This window comes from Salarias fasciatus, chromosome 7 (genome assembly GCF_902148845.1).
Source record: "Salarias fasciatus chromosome 7, fSalaFa1.1, whole genome shotgun sequence".
Taxonomy (NCBI): domain Eukaryota; kingdom Metazoa; phylum Chordata; class Actinopteri; order Blenniiformes; family Blenniidae; genus Salarias; species Salarias fasciatus.
In genome coordinates this window covers 21,934,674-21,951,932 of record NC_043751.1, presented here as the reverse complement: position 1 = coordinate 21,951,932, position 17,259 = coordinate 21,934,674, and the positions used below count along the sequence as shown (strand labels likewise).

At 42.0% G+C, this 17,259-nt stretch overlaps 2 protein-coding genes across 2 annotated transcripts; one reads left to right on the top strand and one right to left on the bottom strand.

The window, feature by feature from the left end:
• The first annotated feature begins 1,742 nt into the window (after positions 1-1,742).
• pla2g15 (phospholipase A2, group XV) lies at positions 1,743-13,274 on the top strand. Its single transcript, XM_030095968.1, has 7 exons — positions 1,743-1,896; positions 9,536-9,692; positions 10,442-10,560; positions 10,680-10,778; positions 11,019-11,243; positions 11,416-11,528; positions 12,264-13,274. Exons 1-7 carry the CDS (start codon positions 1,743-1,745, stop codon positions 12,663-12,665), a joined length of 1,269 nt encoding a protein of 422 aa, XP_029951828.1. The 3' UTR covers positions 12,666-13,274.
• Positions 13,275-14,268: 994 nt separating this feature from the next.
• Positions 14,269-16,929, bottom strand: usb1 (U6 snRNA biogenesis 1). Its single transcript, XM_030095969.1, has 7 exons — positions 16,658-16,929; positions 16,189-16,328; positions 15,892-16,075; positions 15,601-15,654; positions 15,064-15,169; positions 14,665-14,745; positions 14,269-14,459 (listed from the first exon to the last, which is right to left on the bottom strand). Exons 1-7 carry the CDS (start codon positions 16,792-16,794, stop codon positions 14,349-14,351), a joined length of 813 nt encoding a protein of 270 aa, XP_029951829.1. The 5' UTR covers positions 16,795-16,929; the 3' UTR covers positions 14,269-14,348.
• Between the last annotated feature and the right edge of the window lie 330 nt (positions 16,930-17,259).

Below are 17,259 nucleotides of genomic sequence, written 5' to 3'. Positions count from 1 at the left end.
ACTGTTGTTTCTTCCAGTTATTTAAATGTGATGTTGCAATTATACAACAATGGGTCTTACATTGCCAAGGATTTGTGCCTATGAAGTTCGGTGACACCCCGATTGTCATACTTTTGCTCCCTTATGGATTTGTGGAAGTGGCATTTTGCCCTTTCTGACTAGATTTTTGTTGCGATATAAACATATCATACTATGGTACAATAGTGCAGTACATTATAATCATCACAGTGCAGCAAGGGTGCAGTGAGTTGGCCTTGCAGTGTATTGAAAAAGACTCATCAGAGAGCAGTGAACCAGAGCTGGGCATGTCAAAAAATGGCTTGGTTGAGGCAATAGAAGACACTGGGAACTCTACATTTGAGTGTGAAGCAGCGTGACAAAGGTTTGAGGTCCATTGGTAAATGTAATCCACAGATTTTACAAAAACAATGAAGTAATGTGTTTTCATTTCATGTGTTTCTTCACCTTTCTAAACTACTGAGGGCCACTCAACAAATGTGAATACACGATTAAATAGATTCTGCTAACTTTTGAGAATTTATGATTATATTTTGCAAATTCTTGTTCTACTGCTTGAAAGTCATTGTAATTACCCCTTTAACTGCATACCTTTCTGGTGATGGCAAACCAAACTGTTTGAAAATGGTGTGAAAATCCAGTAAGTTCTGAAATTTTTAGTTAATAATCTAAAGTGATAATCTCCTTCCTATATTTGTAGACCTAAATGCATTGGAGGAGAACCCTGATACTCAGCTCCAGCGTTCAGTGAGTTGAATACTTAGATCTATGTCTCTATTTATATTGTGTCTAAGTGTACTTATGTTACGTCTCTGTCTATATAGATGTGGACTTCTGGAATAGTATAGAAATAGTTTAATAATCTCAGGGATTATTGATACTGCATTGTTCCAGAGTAATAATATACAGTAAATATAATGAAATATTTCTAAAATATTGAAATAATAAAGGTATTATGTAAATATTAGTATCTACATGTTAAAGCTTACAAATATATGTGTTATTATATTCTTTTTTAAATTATATGTATTTATTTCTAAATAATATTTCCAAGTGTCTACTCATACTGTAAAGTAGATTCAATTACAATAGAAATGCTTATTTCACCCCACTGGGACCATTACATGAGTAAATAGCAGTTTATTATGTTAAAGTTTGATGGTGATAAGTAAAAAAAAAAACATATACATATATCTGTGTATTTACTTCTAAAGCACTATGAATTGCCTTGCGCCTAAATGGTGCGATAAACGGTGGTGTTTTTCCTTATCTTTTTTTCGTGCTGTCTGTTTGTCCAGTTATCAAAAAGAAATTCCTACATGTGCGATATTAGTTTGATGTGTACTCATATAGATAGTCCAGTTAACACCATTGTATTTACTTATATTATAGCCATTTATTTACTTACCCTGTCTGTTGACTTATATAAAGTTTATATTGCACGTGTGTGTGCGCGCGCGCGCCCACGGTTCAGCAGGTATTACTCAATCTCCGCTCGATGACTTCCGCACTCCATTAGTTTGGCCTGTCCGTGCTGAAGTTGCGTTGCTGGGTGGATTGCTCTGTGTTTGGGACCTCGTGATCATCGTTGTTTGGGTGTTGATGGTTTTTTTTTTTTTTTTACGGTGAAATAAACGGAAGCGTTAAAGAAGCTGGTCGGACTCACAGAGCTTCATATCTGCGCTCACTGACAATGATCGTCTGGCTATGAGACATCGGGCGTCATGGCGGGTTGGCACCGGTTAACCGCCTTCTCCTCTCTGGGTTTGTTGTTGCTGCTGCTGTTGTTGTTGCTGTCGGCTCGAAGCAGCGCAAAACCGCTGGAGAAATGTACCGGAGACAAGTCCTGCCAGTCGCCGAGACCTCCGGTCGTCCTCAGTAAGTGCTCCGCTCCGTTTTTACACTTGTCACCACCTACTGTCTCTCCCATCAGACAGCTACAACAATCACTGGCCAAACTCCACGTAACATTTATCCTATTTACATTCTTTTACCTTGTAAATACAATCACGTAAAGCTAAATGGAAAACGCCAACATTTTCATACATAAAATGAACCAGTCCTCAATTCGGCGGTAATATAGTTCTCCAATTTATTCCCATTTTGTTTTTATTGTGATCTTTACTGCGTGTTTGGCCAGTTGGTTCACTGTGTTCTTCTGTGAAAACAGACGCTCTTTCGCTAGATATTGATCTAGATTGTGTTGTATGTCAAAGCTAACTTAAAGATTTTCGCATTTCAGTTTATTATCTGTGTTGTGTCGAAGATTCAAAGTAGTTACTTTCAAAGTAAACCCGTTGAAGTAGATATCCCTAAAGTGGTAGATTTTTAAATGGAGTTCTGTTGAACATTGCCAAACAGAGGAATTCAGCCAACTAGGCAAATAAATTAACATAATCCTACTAATGTTTACGTAATTAATCAGATTAAGTAAAGATTTCAAGCCTTATGTATGCATACATGCAGGTATTTGTGTTGGTGTAAGATTAAGGTATGTGATAGGGGGTTGTTTGCAGTCCTTCAGTTTCCTGATCATATGACCAGCAGCGCCGAGATCCCAAAGTGGCTTGTGGCCGGCCACTAGGCGGCAATGCCATATGGCCGTTCTGTTGTGCCACAAGCCATTCAGGAGTGGCTTATGGCTGACCCAGCACTGGCGTATGGCACGACCACTAGAGGGAGCAGTGTGTAAACACCAGTCGTCTTGACAACCACAAATTCACTTTACGGTACAGGGTATTTGCGACGTGTTTTTTTTTTTCTTTATTATCAGAACGACTGGAACATTGTAAACATATGAGGAAATGTCATTATGCAATGTGCTTTTAAATTAAGTGGGAGTGCGATTAAGGTTCGTTATATTTTTTATATCTCACACCGACATCTGTAGACGTATGGTCGCCGATGACTTAACAATTAAAGTCAAGTGACCGTCTGTGTTATAGAGGCTACGGTGGCTAGGCTAACCGTTGCCGCTGAGGTGTGTGTGTGTGTGTGTGTGTGTGTGTGTGTGTGTGTGTGTTGCAAGATTTACATATGTTTTTATGATGGACTGTGCATTATTTATAGTCTCATATCGTAACTATTATAGTTGATTATCTCTTAAAAGGGTCATAAGTCATTATTTTACTTTTGAAAGCATCCGGGTGGCGTTGGCATAAGGCAGCGGACCGGGTGGATAGAGCAGTGCACCGGGGACCGGTGGGGGGGTGTGGTGGGGGGTGTGGCGGCAGCTGCGTGGGGCAGTGCACCGGGGACCGGGAGGGGGGTGGTGGTGGCGGCTGTGTAGGGCAGTGCACCGGGGACCAAGGAGGTCGGGGGGTGTGGCAGCAGCGGCACTGGCGCGACCGGGGTGGTGCATATGGTATTACAGGTTCGCCACATGGCGTGTCACATTTACCATATGGCATCACCGGCTCGCCATATGGCGTGCCATATTTGCCATATGGCATCACCGGCTGGCCATATGGCGTGCCATATTTGCCATATGGCATCACCGCCTCGCCATATGGCGTGCCATATTTGCCATATGGCATCACCGGCTGGCCATATGGCGTGCCATATTTGCCATATGGCATCACCGCCTCGCCATATGGCGTGCCATATTTGCCATATGGCATCACCGGCTGGCCATATGGCGTGCCATATTTGCCATATGGCATCACCGGCTGGCCAAATGGCGTGCCATATTTGCCATATGGCATCACCGCCTCGTCATATGGCGTGCCATATTTGCCATAGTGCATTTCATTTTTGCTACATGGGATTTCGTGTTTGTTGCATTGCCTTTCAGTTTTACAATGTTCTATTTCTGTGTAATGGCAAGACATGTACTTGTACTTGTATTTTTATAAATTACTGTATATTATGAATAGTATTATATTAAAACAGTTCTAACACACCTGTTTTTGGGGGGATTTTTTTTTTTTTTTTTTAGAGCATAGCTCCAACATGATCTGCCACCAGAGAAAACAGCTGGAGCCTCTCCAATACTGCACTGCGCGTCTTGATCACCATGGAAACCAAGAGGTTCTGCAATCATCTGGAAGTGATTACAACATTATCTCTTAAATGTTGTTTATTTCTGATTAAATAAATGTGTATTTACCCTTACAGTGGTCTGCGTGCTCCTCGTTACTTCCACCTGACCACACGTCCCAATTGAAACAACCACATAGCTCATTAATTTATGATCCAAATATTAATTCATGATCCAAATTATGACCAAGAACTATATTTTAAAATCAAGTGTCTCATATTGGTCATGTAAATAATATCACGGAGAATCACGGACTGAACGAGTGTTTTTTTTTTTTTTTTTTTTTTTTTTTTGACAGAGGGCGTTGCTCCAAGAAGTTTGAGCAAAAATACAATTCTCTGCATTGAATAATGACCTCAGGTAGACGTTCAAAACATAACAAAAATCACAAAAATAGTTTCTCAAACAGATCAGAAGCCCCAATATGTAACATTAAAAAAAGACTATCGAACGGGGAAGTCTCTAAATTATAATTTACACAGTGCTTCTCTGGCAATACATGTACATTTTATCTTCATATTTTCCACTCGGTTTATGGATGTGATCTGTAGTTTTTTGTTTAAATGCGCAATCTGTCCATTTTGTCTTCTAAAATGCCGCTCCGCTGGTTGTTAGGCTGTTCCCAAGGACTCTGAACTCTGACCCGGAAGTACCTCACGGACTGATTTTTTTTTAACGGAGCGAGTTTTTGCTCTTAAACTAATTATATTTGTCTACAAATACGCTTCTGTGCATTATATAACAAGTTCTGTTTAATTTTAAGGTGTATTCATCTTCATACAGTACATACATTTGCTGAAACAAGTTTGTTTCCGTTCGATAGTCTTTTTTTAATGTTACATATTGGGGCTTCTGATCTGTTTGAGAAACTATTTTTGTGATTTTTGTTATGTTTTGAACGTCTACCTGAGGTCATTATTCAATGCAGAGAATTGTATTTTTGCTCAAACTTCTTGGAGCAACGCCCTCTGTCAAAAAAAAAAAAAAAAAAAAAAAAAAAAAACACTCGTTCAGTCCGTGATTCTCCGTGATATTATTTACATGACCAATATGAGACACTTGATTTTAAAATATAGTTCTTGGTCATAATTTGGATCATGAATTAATATTTGGATCATAAATTAATGAGCTATGTGGTTGTTTCAATTGGGACGTGTGGTAAGGTGGAAGTAACGAGGAGCACGCAGACCACTGTAAGGGTAAATACACATTTATTTAATCAGAAATAAACAACATTTAAGAGATAATGTTGTAATCACTTCCAGATGATTGCAGAACCTCTTGGTTTCCATGGTGATCAAGACGCGCAGTGCAGTGTTGGAGAGGCTCCAGCTGTTTTCTCTGGTGGCAGATCATGTTGGAGCTATGCTCTAAAAAAAATAAATAAAAATCCCCCCAAAAACAGGTGTGTTAGAACTGTTTTAATATAATACTATTCATAATATACAGTAATTTATAAAAATACAAGTACAAGTACATGTCTTGCCATTACACAGAAATAGAACATTGTAAAACTGAAAGGCAATGCAACAAACACGAAATCCCATGTAGCAAAAATGAAATGCGCTATGGCAAATATGGCACGCCATATGGCGAGGCGGTGATGCCATATGGCAAATATGGCACGCCATATGGCCAGCCGGTGATGCCATATGGCAAATATGGCACGCCATATGGCCAGCCGGTGATGCCATATGGCAAATATGGCACGCCATATGGCGAGGCGGTGATGCCATATGGCAAATATGGCACGCCATATGGCCAGCCGGTGATGCCATATGGCAAATATGGCACGCCATATGGCGAGGCGGTGATGCCATATGGCAAATATGGCACGCCATATGGCCAGCCGGTGATGCCATATGGCAAATATGGCACGCCATATGGCGAGCCGGTGATGCCATATGGTAAATGTGACACGCCATGTGGCGAACCTGTAATACCATATGCACCACCCCGGTCGCGCCAGTGCCGCTGCTGCCACACCCCCCGACCTCCTTGGTCCCCGGTGCACTGCCCTACACAGCCGCCACCACCACCCCCCTCCCGGTCCCCGGTGCACTGCCCCACGCAGCTGCCGCCACACCCCCCACCACACCCCCCCACCGGTCCCCGGTGCACTGCTCTATCCACCCGGTCCGCTGCCTTATGCCAACGCCACACGGATGCTTTCAAAAGTAAAATAATGACTTATGACCCTTTTAAGAGGTAATCAACTATAATAGTTACGATATGAGACTATAAATAATGCACAGTCCATCATAAAAACATATGTAAGTCTTGCAACACACACACACACACACACACACACACACACACACACACACACACACCTCAGCGGCAACGGTTAGCCTAGCCACCGTAGCCTCTATAACACAGACGGTCACTTGACTTTAATTGTTAAGTCATCGGCGACCATACGTCTACAGATGTCGGTGTGAGATATAAAACATATAACGAACCTTAATCGCACTTCCACTTAATTTAAAAGCACATTGCATAATGACATTTCCTCATATGTTTACAATGTTCCAGTCGTTCTGATAATAAAGAAAAAAAAAACACGTCGCAAATACCCTGTACTGTAAAGTGAATTTGTGGTTGTCAAGACGACTGGTGTTTACACACTGCTCCCTCTAGTGGTCGTGCCATACGCCAGTGCTGGGTCAGCCATAAGCCACTCCTGAATGGCTTGTGGCACAACAGAACGGCCATATGGCATTGCCGCCTAGTGGCCGGCCACAAGCCACTTTGGGATCTCGCTGTCTCTCCATATGACAGCGCTATTTGACTCAGCACAGCAGCCAATTAAGCTCTTCTCGGTATAAAAGGGAGTTTGTCCTCAGATTCTTCTCGACTTATGGGTCGTTCAATGTCAGATAGAGAGATCATAAAAACTTACTCAAATAAACAAAACTGGGTTAACAGTTATTCTGATGTCAAAGGTATGTGACTTTTCATTACATTATGATGGCGGACAGTTTCTTTTTCCAAGAGTGACTCAAAAAATCAGGATGTGTGAGGATAGCTAAGCAATAAATAAATAAATGAATAAAAGTCCTTCTCAAATGAAATCAAAGATCAAAGCAGCTGTGTTGCATGTATCATGTACACTCATTGAATTGCTCATACAGGATGCCTTCTATTAAAACTTGAAAAACTTATTAAAGGCAAAGGCAATCTGTTTGTGTTCTTGACTCAACAGCTTCAAAGGCTTACTGAATGAATACACAAAATATCAAAATTCTCTTCAAAATACACCACTTGTGTGGGTGTTTTTCCAAAAATGTTACAGTTGTGAATTAAGACAATTCACTTGAAAGCACTGAAATCCTTTTGTGGATCTGTTACACTGGGGCGCTGTCACCATTGACAGCCCAGTTTCATCCTCACAGGTTTGAAACGATAATATACCCTGATAACCAATAACGAAAGCTCCACATAGACTCCACGCCTGAAATCATTGCAATTCCGAATAAACTTTGCGTTTCTCTTCAGTGACATGTTGCGAAAATGTCTCTTCTTTTCCTGCCTGATGTCCGCAGCTTTCTGCATGCATTTTCTCCACAAATTCAGCATGTTTGTGTTGTTTTGCAGAGTCACATGCTTTTATTGATGCAGTTCAGCTCTTTCTGTTGAAAATTAGGAGAAGTTAAGAATAGAAGTAATGTTGCACCATATAACTAAATTCATCCTCATTGTGAGCTCTGCAGCTACAATATACAGTCTTATGTAGATGTAAGTTTCATTGAAAGGTGAAACTGGCTGCATGGCCGTCTCACGGCCTGGATCGGATCTTCTGATGGGCAGGTGTTGGCATGCAAGTCTCCTGTTTACTCACTAATTTATGTTGCGTGTTGTTACTTGATCGTTGATTACAATTTGATTCAGGTGTCGTTTCAGGAATAATGAAAGTGTCAGTGGCTACTCTGTAGTTGAATACTCTGTAGTTTTGAGTTTGCAGGGGTTTTATCTGTGTTTGTGACTAAAGTCTCTGTCTGTCTCAAGTTTTTGATAACAGTTTGCAGCTATTTGACCTGCAGTGATCTCCAGTTGGAGGTGGACTGTTGTGATGGGGAGGGGATCGAGATGTAAACTGGAGCTCTGTGTTTATCGGTTGGTCTACTACACCCCCCCCCCCCACCTGTGGTCATGAACTTTGGGTCATGACCAGAAGAATCAAACTGTAGATACAAGCAGTGTTTTCGTCACAGGGTGACCTTCTGTGGGGGAGTGACGAATTTGAGTATTTGTGAGAAAAGTTGATTCGGTACTCCTTCAGGTCAAGAGGAACCGGCAGGGTTATTTCAGGCATTCTGTCCTCAGACGTCCACCAGTCACACTGAGCGTTACTGCAGTTCACATATGAGCTAACACTGAAGGAGAACCCAGACTGCACTGCCTCCTCGATGCTTTGCACGGCTATCCACAACACAATGAGAGGAGCTTCCCCTTTTCTGGTCTGAAACCTCATGACCGCGATGTTCCCCAGGCCGTCCTGTCCAGTCGTCATGGAAACACGACGCTGTTAAATTCAACCTGCTCTGTGAAAGCAGCTGTAACAAACTTCTACGACTCTTTTACAGTTTGGTTTACACCAGCGGGTGTGAGAGCTTCCGACATCGATCGGTTCTGGTCTTGGATTGCTTTTTATTCTTGAGCTGGAGGAAGTGGTGGAGAACAAGGATGTCAGGGCTTTCTTTTTTTTCTTCTTTTTCTCATTATTAGCTACTCCATGTATCCTCAGTTTATGGAAATATTTTTTGTGTGTTCGAATCCATTTACTAGTTTGTCTTAAAACAAATGAAACTGAAACTCTGATGGATTTTTTGCAGATTTCTTTGGAAAGGTGTATTTAAAGGTTACAACTTAGTTCTACTTTCTCATTGTCTCAGTCTTAATTTCGTCTGTCCGGGGATTTTTTTTTTCCCATATGATTTTCCTTCCTGTCTAAAGGTTCTTTTGTCGACTTTCACTTTCTGATTAACTCAAACAGTCAGCTGAACTTGTAAAAAGTCAACTGCACAAACAGTTTATGAGAGGGTTCATATGGTCAACTGACAAAATTCTGGAAAAACTTTCAACTTCAATTATATGATCTTGAATTTGTTTATTTTGAAATAAATGTTTATATCATATAAATACTTATAAAATTTAGAAGATATTCATCTGGTGCAATATAATATTGTGTTCTTGTCAAATTAAAATGGACTCATTTGAGCACATTATTCTTGTCCATTTGAGCCTTTTGTTTACATATCAAATTGCTGACTGTAATAGATTTAGAGGACACAAATTGAAATGTCAGTGGAAACACACAGTGCAAACAAAGAAATACATGATCGTTCACAACAACTCGCAACATGAAATAACCGTCTATTATTAGACTCCCCGTGAACCACGCTGACCTCCTTATGACTTTGTGTTGTTTTCACCGGAGCCGTCGGTGACGGTGCTGACCTCTGTTGCTCTCCGCAGTCCCGGGGGATCTGGGAAACCAGCTGGAGGCGAAGCTGGACAAACCCAGCGTGGTCCATTACATCTGCTACAAGAAGACCGACACCTTCTTCACGCTGTGGCTCAACCTGGAGCTGCTGGTCCCCGTGGCCATCGACTGCTGGATAGACAACATCAGGTGGGAGCTTCAAGGGGCAAACTGGACATATTTCTCTTTAAGAAAAAGTCCTGAACCGGCATTGAGATCATGGCCGATCAAGGTTCATTAATGCAAGCGGAGAGAGCTTAATGGATTAGGTATTCTAATTCAACACAGAAGCTTCTGCAGATCAAACAGCAAAAGTTAAGCTGGTTCCGGTTGAAAGATTGTTATATAATTGGGGTAAAGGAGTGATCTGCACAGCATTCGACAGGTGGTCGAAATCTTGTGACTGATCGATTGATGTAAACAAAAAGAAATGCTGCGAATGAAGTTCAAATGAATGGATATCCTGTCATCAGATAAAAGAAGAAGACAGTTGTGATTGATGACATGGTAGCCCTGACTGATTAGACTACTGTGAATAAACTGAGGTATTTTTTTTTTCCATTTGCACATATAAAAAAATACTTTCAGTAATAAACCCAAGTTTTTCTTTTCATCTCTCAACCGTCGTGACTTTGGTTATTTTCATCAGACGCTCACTTCTCCTTAGCAAACCTCAAAGATTTCTCACATCTGCAATCTGCACGGGTTTCAGACTGTGAAGCTGTTGTCTCACACACACACACACACACACACACACATCAAGCAGTGAAAACGGGAAGGATTTTTGTATGTGTGCATACGTGGTTCACCACAGCTCTGAGTCTCAATGTAAACTGTGTGTGTGTGTGCGTGCGTGTGTTTGTGCGCGTGTGTGTGTGTGTGCGCGTGCGTGCGTGCAGGTTAATCTACAATAGGACCACACACACCACCTCGTCCCCGCCCGGCGTGGAGGTCCGCGTCCCGGGGTTCGGGCAGACGTATCCGCTGGAGTTCCTGGACCCCAGTAAACGCAGCGTGGGTGAGTGGAAGACCCCCAGGAGCCTCAGTCAGTCAGCCTGTCATAGAGGCTGTTTGAGGGGGGGGACTGCAGAGGAAAGAAGCTGGAAAACAGCTGCAAATGATGTTTGTGTGTTTCAGGTATGTATTTCTTCAGCATAGTCCAGGCGATGGAGGAGTGGGGCTACACCAGAGATGACGATGTCAGAGGCGCCCCGTATGATTGGAGGAAAGCCCCAAGTAAGCACACACACACACACACACACGGATTTATAATTACTAAGACAACCAATGGCAGCAAAACAAACGACTTCTTGTGTCTGTTGCGCCTGCATGTTGATGTGTGCATCTTTTTAATTCAGTCTTTCATCTGTTTTTATGTTTGAGTGTGAGTGATCCATACCGTCAGACAAAGGAAAATCTACCAGCAGATTTGATAGAAAGATGTCATTAAATATCAGCCGTTCTCGTTCCGTCCAGATGAGAACAAGCCGTATTTCCTGGCGCTGCAGAAGATGATCGAGGAAATGGCGCAGAAGGCCGGCGGGCCCGTCGTGCTCATCGCTCATAGCATGGGCAACATGTACACCCTGTACTTCCTCAACCAGCAGCCGCAGGCCTGGAAGGACAAGTACATCAAAGCTTTCGTCTCGCTGGGGGCGCCGTGGGGCGGCGTGGCCAAGACCCTCCGAGTCATCATATCTGGTGAGAGACCAACTGCTTGCTGCAGATAAACGAGCTGGGAAACTTCAAAATGAGAAATAAAGAGTCACTTGTTGCTCCAGTTTGACTGGTTCAACATGTGTGTCCCTTACGAGGGGGACAGTAACAATAGGCACACAAAATGAAGCCTGTTTGTTCCTCTGTGCCCCTTCAGGTGATAATAACCGCATCCCAGTGATCAGCCCGTTAAAGATCCGCTCGCAGCAGCGGAGCGCTGTCTCCACCAACTGGCTGCTGCCCTACCCCAGCACCTGGCCCCAGGATCAGGTCCGTCCCTGCTTCAGCCTGCAGCTCATCAGCAGAACAAGTCTCGCCACCGACAGTCAAACCGCAGTTTGAAGCGATAGCGGATGAGTTACCCACGTGGAGATCAGGAAAAGGGGAAACTGAGAACTTTTCATGCAATTTGTTCAATCTAACCCTGAATGAAATTCATCTAAGCAGCACATTTCATCTTTTTTTTTTTTTTTTTTTAAATCTAACCTTAATTTAACCCAGACCCTTTTTAAAAGAGAGTGGAGAGACACTAAAAGAGAAGGCACTGTTCAGATTATGTATATATATACATATATGTCTGTCTGTCTGTCTGTCTGTCTGTCTGTGTGTGTGTGTGTGTGTGTGTGTGTGTGTGTGTGTGTGTATATATATATATATATATATATATATACATACATACATACAGGAAGTTGGCAGGCTTCCTATTTTCCAGATGTTTTGCATGAAAGTAGGAGGACACTGTTTTATTATTCTGCTGAATCACAAGCCTCTTCTCCACTGCTAAACACCAGGAAATGTCCTCAGCAATCCAGCAGCTGGTAGTTTTCTAAGCTTCTTTATTTGAACCTTTTTATTTCTGCAGTCACAAGATTTAAAAGCCTTTATATTTAAGGAATATACACGGTGGTTATTTGTCTTACAAATAATTAATGTTCATTTGAATAATAACGAGCAGAACATTTGTGGCACTGAAACTTTGTTTTTTCCTTCAAATCCATCCTCTAGGTTTTGGTCCAAACCTCCCACACTAACTACACGGTGCAGGACTACCAGCGCCTCTACAAAGACGTGGATTTCGAGGACGGCTGGCTCATGCGGCAGGACACGGAGCCGCTGGTGGCCGAGCTGACGCCCCCCGGCGTGGCCATGCACTGCCTGTACGGCACCGGCGTCCCCACGCCGCTCTCCTTCCAGTACGGCGACAAGTTCCCGGACGTGGAGCCCACAGTGACGGACGGCGACGGCGACGGCACGGTCAACCTGCAGAGCTCCCTGCAGTGCAAGCGCTGGCTGGGCGGGCAGAAGGAGCCGGTGACGCTGAAGGAGCTGCCGGGCAACGAGCACGTGGACATGCTGACCAACTTCACCACCGTGGCGTACATCAAGACCGTGCTGTTCCCCCCGTGACGCCTCCCCACGTCCGCACTGACTCTTAACGACGGGACGCCAAATCCTTCTCCGACCGCCATAAATGTCTCTGCTCGTGCCACTTCCCCCGAGAAAAAAGTATTGATATTTTATGAAATCACTGCAGACTCGCACCTCAAATGATTTTTAAACATCAATGTAAGGTTGTTTTATGTTGAAAAACCAATATTTTACCCACTAAATCTATAATAAAGGACTTGTACAAGTGAAAACCAGGGACTTCCTGTTTGTGCCACTTTGATTATTAACTCCTGTTTATCTTTTCAAATGACACTGTTCTGTTTCTCTGTGAGACCGTTCATTACTTTTGATTGTATTCTTCCTTCTTCTGCATGCTTTTAAGTCCATTTAAGTCCATTTTTTTGCCGCTAGTGAAAACACACCAGGGTTTTTCATGTCAAGAAGGTCAAATTTATTTTCTGTTGTATTACCAGATGCCATGAGATGACGTGTAAAGCTCCTTGAAAACATGAACAAGCTGTAAAGAAATGCTGAGGAACTAGTCAGTGGGTTTACTTGATATTTCCTTTGTTTTTAAATGGAAATAAAATGCTGTTTGTCTTACGAGTAAAATTTTTGAAATACCGACTGAAGCTCACCTTACTGATTTTCATTGCATTAAATTAGCTGAGCAAACACAAAAAAGCTCATTAAATGGACCTTTATGTCAAATCAGCACTAATCGTGAATTCTGCATAATCAAAACCATCTTAAATGTTGAGTGAAGCTTTTTGGTCATAATTTGAAGCAATCTATTATTTAGTTAAAATGTCGAAAAAATTTAGTGAAACCAACACGACCGGTTGAGTTCGACAAAAACACCTGAAATCAAAGAGTTTAATCCCCTTTTCGAAACGTCTCTACTGCATTTCATAAAGGTTTCATCAGCTTTTGAAGTAACAGGGTCACAGTATTGCAGTGGTTGTTCTACCATGGGCTTTCTCTGTCTTTAGATTAATTGGTGACTCGTATACAATATACACATAATACACAACAAAAAGGTTCCATGTAACTTAAGTACATTCAAGTATTGCAATCAATAAAAAAAAAGAAGATGCATTTACCTGAATTTTACAGGTGAAACTTCAGATGTTTAATTTTCATTTCTCAAGAAGCTCACATGAAAGCTGCATTTTTGAGTTTGGAAAAACCCTGAGAATAATTCTTCCTTTGGCTTTAAAATAGGTGAATTATGGCCGAATATCAGTTTTACTCTAAGTCAAAAAATATATTGAAGATGAATTTTATTTATTTATTCTAAACATCAAAGCTGCATGAATTAGACACCATTGCACATATTAAATCCACTCAAAGCTGAAAACTAGAGAAATAAGTTCACTTCCTCTTCAGATTTTGACAATGTGAAGTGAAATTTCATCATCAGGGTCTAAAGAGATTACAAACTTGCTTCCTTTGTGTTTGAGAATGTGAACTGTAAAGCGATCACAAAGCTTCTCACACATCTAATAGAAAAAGCTTTATTTATACAGTCTAATAAATATTGTAAAAAAAAAATAAAATCCAAATAGCTCAATTGTTTTGGTGTGATTGTCCTTGCTGTGACAGCAGCAGCTATTGAAGGTTTTTTTTTTTCAAAGCAGGGAAGACAGCTGAGAGGTGAAAGTTTGTCTCTCTCTGTGGTGCAGCTGGTCTCAGTTTCACTCATGTGGACTCCAACGGGAAGCGAAAGGTCTTGTTTCCCGTCCTGCAGCGCAGCTCCGAGCACTCCAGCTTCAACTGAAACGGCCCGTCTTCATGCTCGTCCACCAGGTTCTAGAAGGAAGGCGAGGCAGACTGGTGAGAATGAAACTGAAGATGAGGAATATGAACGTGGAAGCGTGGAAATGTAAAACAGAGGAAATGTTATTGTGATGAAAAGAATAACAGTTCCAGAAAATGAATGCGAGTCAGCGACATGTCTCCTTAAAGTCATGAAAACGGAAGAGGACATGAGGAGATTGCTGGATGATCGTCGTACCTGCAGCTGCTCCAAACATTCCTCCATCTGCACTGAGGAGTCACCGACACACCAGGCCAGACTCACGTGGAACGATGGATCCTGCAAGGAAATCAGGCTGCTGATTCATGAACATGTGAATCATGTAATTCATGATAAACTCTACAGCTGTATATGTAATAAAAAAAAAAAGCAGCGAGTAGCTGAGTATTTGTACTTTATCTCTGTGCTTAAACTATTACATATGTTTTTTGGTGAATTTTTACATTTCAGGAGTAAGTACATGAAAGTTTAATCCATACTGATAAAGTATATTAATTAACAAGGATCAACTTGGATCAATCATGCCACTCCAGTGGTCCACCTGCGCGCTTCACAGGTTAAACAGTTTGCGTGTGTCCGAGTTTGATGATTTCTGACCTCATAGAAAGTCTCCAGTCGAAACTCCGTCATCGTTTGGTCCACGACCCGAACCAGCTCCAACAACTGAGCGTGTCCGGTCAACATCTCCATCCCCAGGAAGGTCCTGCAGGGACAGACGTCACAGTCCGGTGAGCTCAGACCAGCCCTCACAAACACCGATAGACAAAACTCTAAAGACGATCAGTCCAGTGGTTCTTCCAGAGCACATTTCTCACAAGAAAAGCTGCGCAACGTACTTTACGGGCTGAGCCAATCTGAAAAAAAATCTCTTTAATAAAAGCAATGCATGACAAGAGCTCCTGAAGTGTACTTCTTTATATGCTTCATTTCTTTGTGTGATCACTGTAACCTCCAGCACATTAGAAATGAGTATCCAGAGCCATGAACAGTGAAAGAAAGCTTCAGTTAAAAAAAAACAAACAGTGAAAATGCATGTTCACTTTTACATTGGACTGAGGCTTTTACTCTTCTGATTCCTTTTTACGAGCTTCTCCATCATGGTAGCGTGCACCACAGAGTAGAGTTTGACCGTACCTGGTCCTCTCTGCGTTACAGTAGACTTTCAGCCTCCCTGCTAAACACAGGAACCTGGCAATGGAAAACACAAAACAGCACAATCTGACATCAATTTGTCTTTTTAAACTTAGCTTTCCATTCAACAGTTAGTCACACACTTTATAGGCATACATTGTTTCAATAAGCAGGAAAGAATTTTCCTTTTTTTCCCTCTATAGACAAAGCTAAAACAAAAGAATAATAAGAATCAACAAAGCACAAATAAATTAAATTCATCGAGAACCTAAACAGACTGAATTGTAAACCAACCGTCTGCAGCGTGCCAAGGCGGCCCTCAGGCTCTGAGTGAAGGGCTGGATCCAGTGATGTTTGAGCACCACCGTCTGAGACAGGCTGAGGTGGAACTCCTCCTGCGGGGTCAGAACCACACCCCGAGTCTCTGCTGCGTGGAGCAGCTCCCCCAACAGCTCCATGAAGTCCTCCTCAGGGTGGTCTGGTGATGAAAGAGCAGAGATTCCTTCATCATGTTATGCTGCCTCAGATATCCAGCAGCAGTCCTGGCAGAGGACCGGCGCTCAGTCAGCCTGCGCACAGCTTACGTCTTACATGGCAAATACACGTAGGTGGCCCAGTTTCCTCTCTCGTGCTTGAAGGAGCGTATCCGTCCACCATGAAGTGAGCTGTCTTCAGTCTCTGGCTCCTCTTCATCTGGAAACATGGACAACAGGCATCCAGGCAGAGGAAGCCTGCACAAAACACAGAGAAAAACATTTAAACATTAGCTGCTGTCCTCAGAGAGAGATAACAAATCAGAAGAAGCTAACAAAAACATGGTTAAATTCTTTTCTTGAGTAAAGTATGGTGACCTGTGTCAAAGCATACTTGAGGTTTTCTTTAGACAGAAGACTATTGGCCTTTTTGACGTTCCCTCCCTAACTCACCCACTCTCTTCAACCTTCCTTCAGTTCTGTCCACTGCTAACAGACACGTATTGTGTCGTGTGAACCTGTTTTTACATCACATTGAGGGATAATTTACACTGAAGTAACGGTTTATTGAGGAGGCTGAGACAGACCTGTTTTTGGACACCTGCTCCTCGGTTCTGGGTTTCTTCTTCGCAGGGAAATCATCTTCCAAACTTTTCCTCCTCTCAGCTTCACTTCCGGCCTCCGCGTCCTCCTCCGAGCTGCTGCTGCTGTAACCGACCAACATCTCCAATCATCATGTATTAAAAACTCAAATATGGACAAGAAAGGGTGTCGTTCAAAAGTGTTAAACGTTATTTTATGTTATTTTAATTCAACGAACAGCGAGCGACTCCGCCATGTCCGGTGTAAACAAATAGTTGCAACCGTGTTAACAATCCCGATGCAACACAGCACCGCTTCTTACTTCGTTCCGCCTTTGTCTACAATCTGCACTTTGTAGCATAAAAAAAAGTTCTTTTATTCTTTTTTGCTTACTACACATCAAATACGCTTTCAGAAAGACCTAGATATTGCTAGTGATAAATGATAAAACTATATTAAATAAACTAACATTTAACAGAGATAAATATAGTTTCTTCTAACCTTTCATAAAGGAAACTTCATTCCATCCACTTATTTATTAAACCAAATATTCTTGATTTTTTTATAAATTATTACATTCAACTAAATAAGTTCATAGTGAAATGGC

Coding starts and splice junctions, on each gene's coding strand:
- pla2g15 (XM_030095968.1), top strand. CDS start 1,743: ATGGCGGGTTGGCACCGGTTAACCGCCTTCTCCTCTCTGGGTTTGTTG. Junction 9,693..10,441: donor TGCTGGATAGACAACATCAG/GTGGGAGCTTCA, acceptor GCGTGCGTGCAG/GTTAATCTACAATAGGACCA. Junction 10,779..11,018: donor TGATTGGAGGAAAGCCCCAA/GTAAGCACACAC, acceptor CGTTCCGTCCAG/ATGAGAACAAGCCGTATTTC.
- usb1 (XM_030095969.1), bottom strand. CDS start 16,794: ATGTTGGTCGGTTACAGCAGCAGCAGCTCGGAGGAGGACGCGGAGGCC. Junction 16,076..16,188: donor CACCTACGTGTATTTGCCAT/GTAAGACGTAAG, acceptor TTTCATCACCAG/ACCACCCTGAGGAGGACTTC. Junction 15,170..15,600: donor TGTAACGCAGAGAGGACCAG/GTACGGTCAAAC, acceptor CTGTCCCTGCAG/GACCTTCCTGGGGATGGAGA.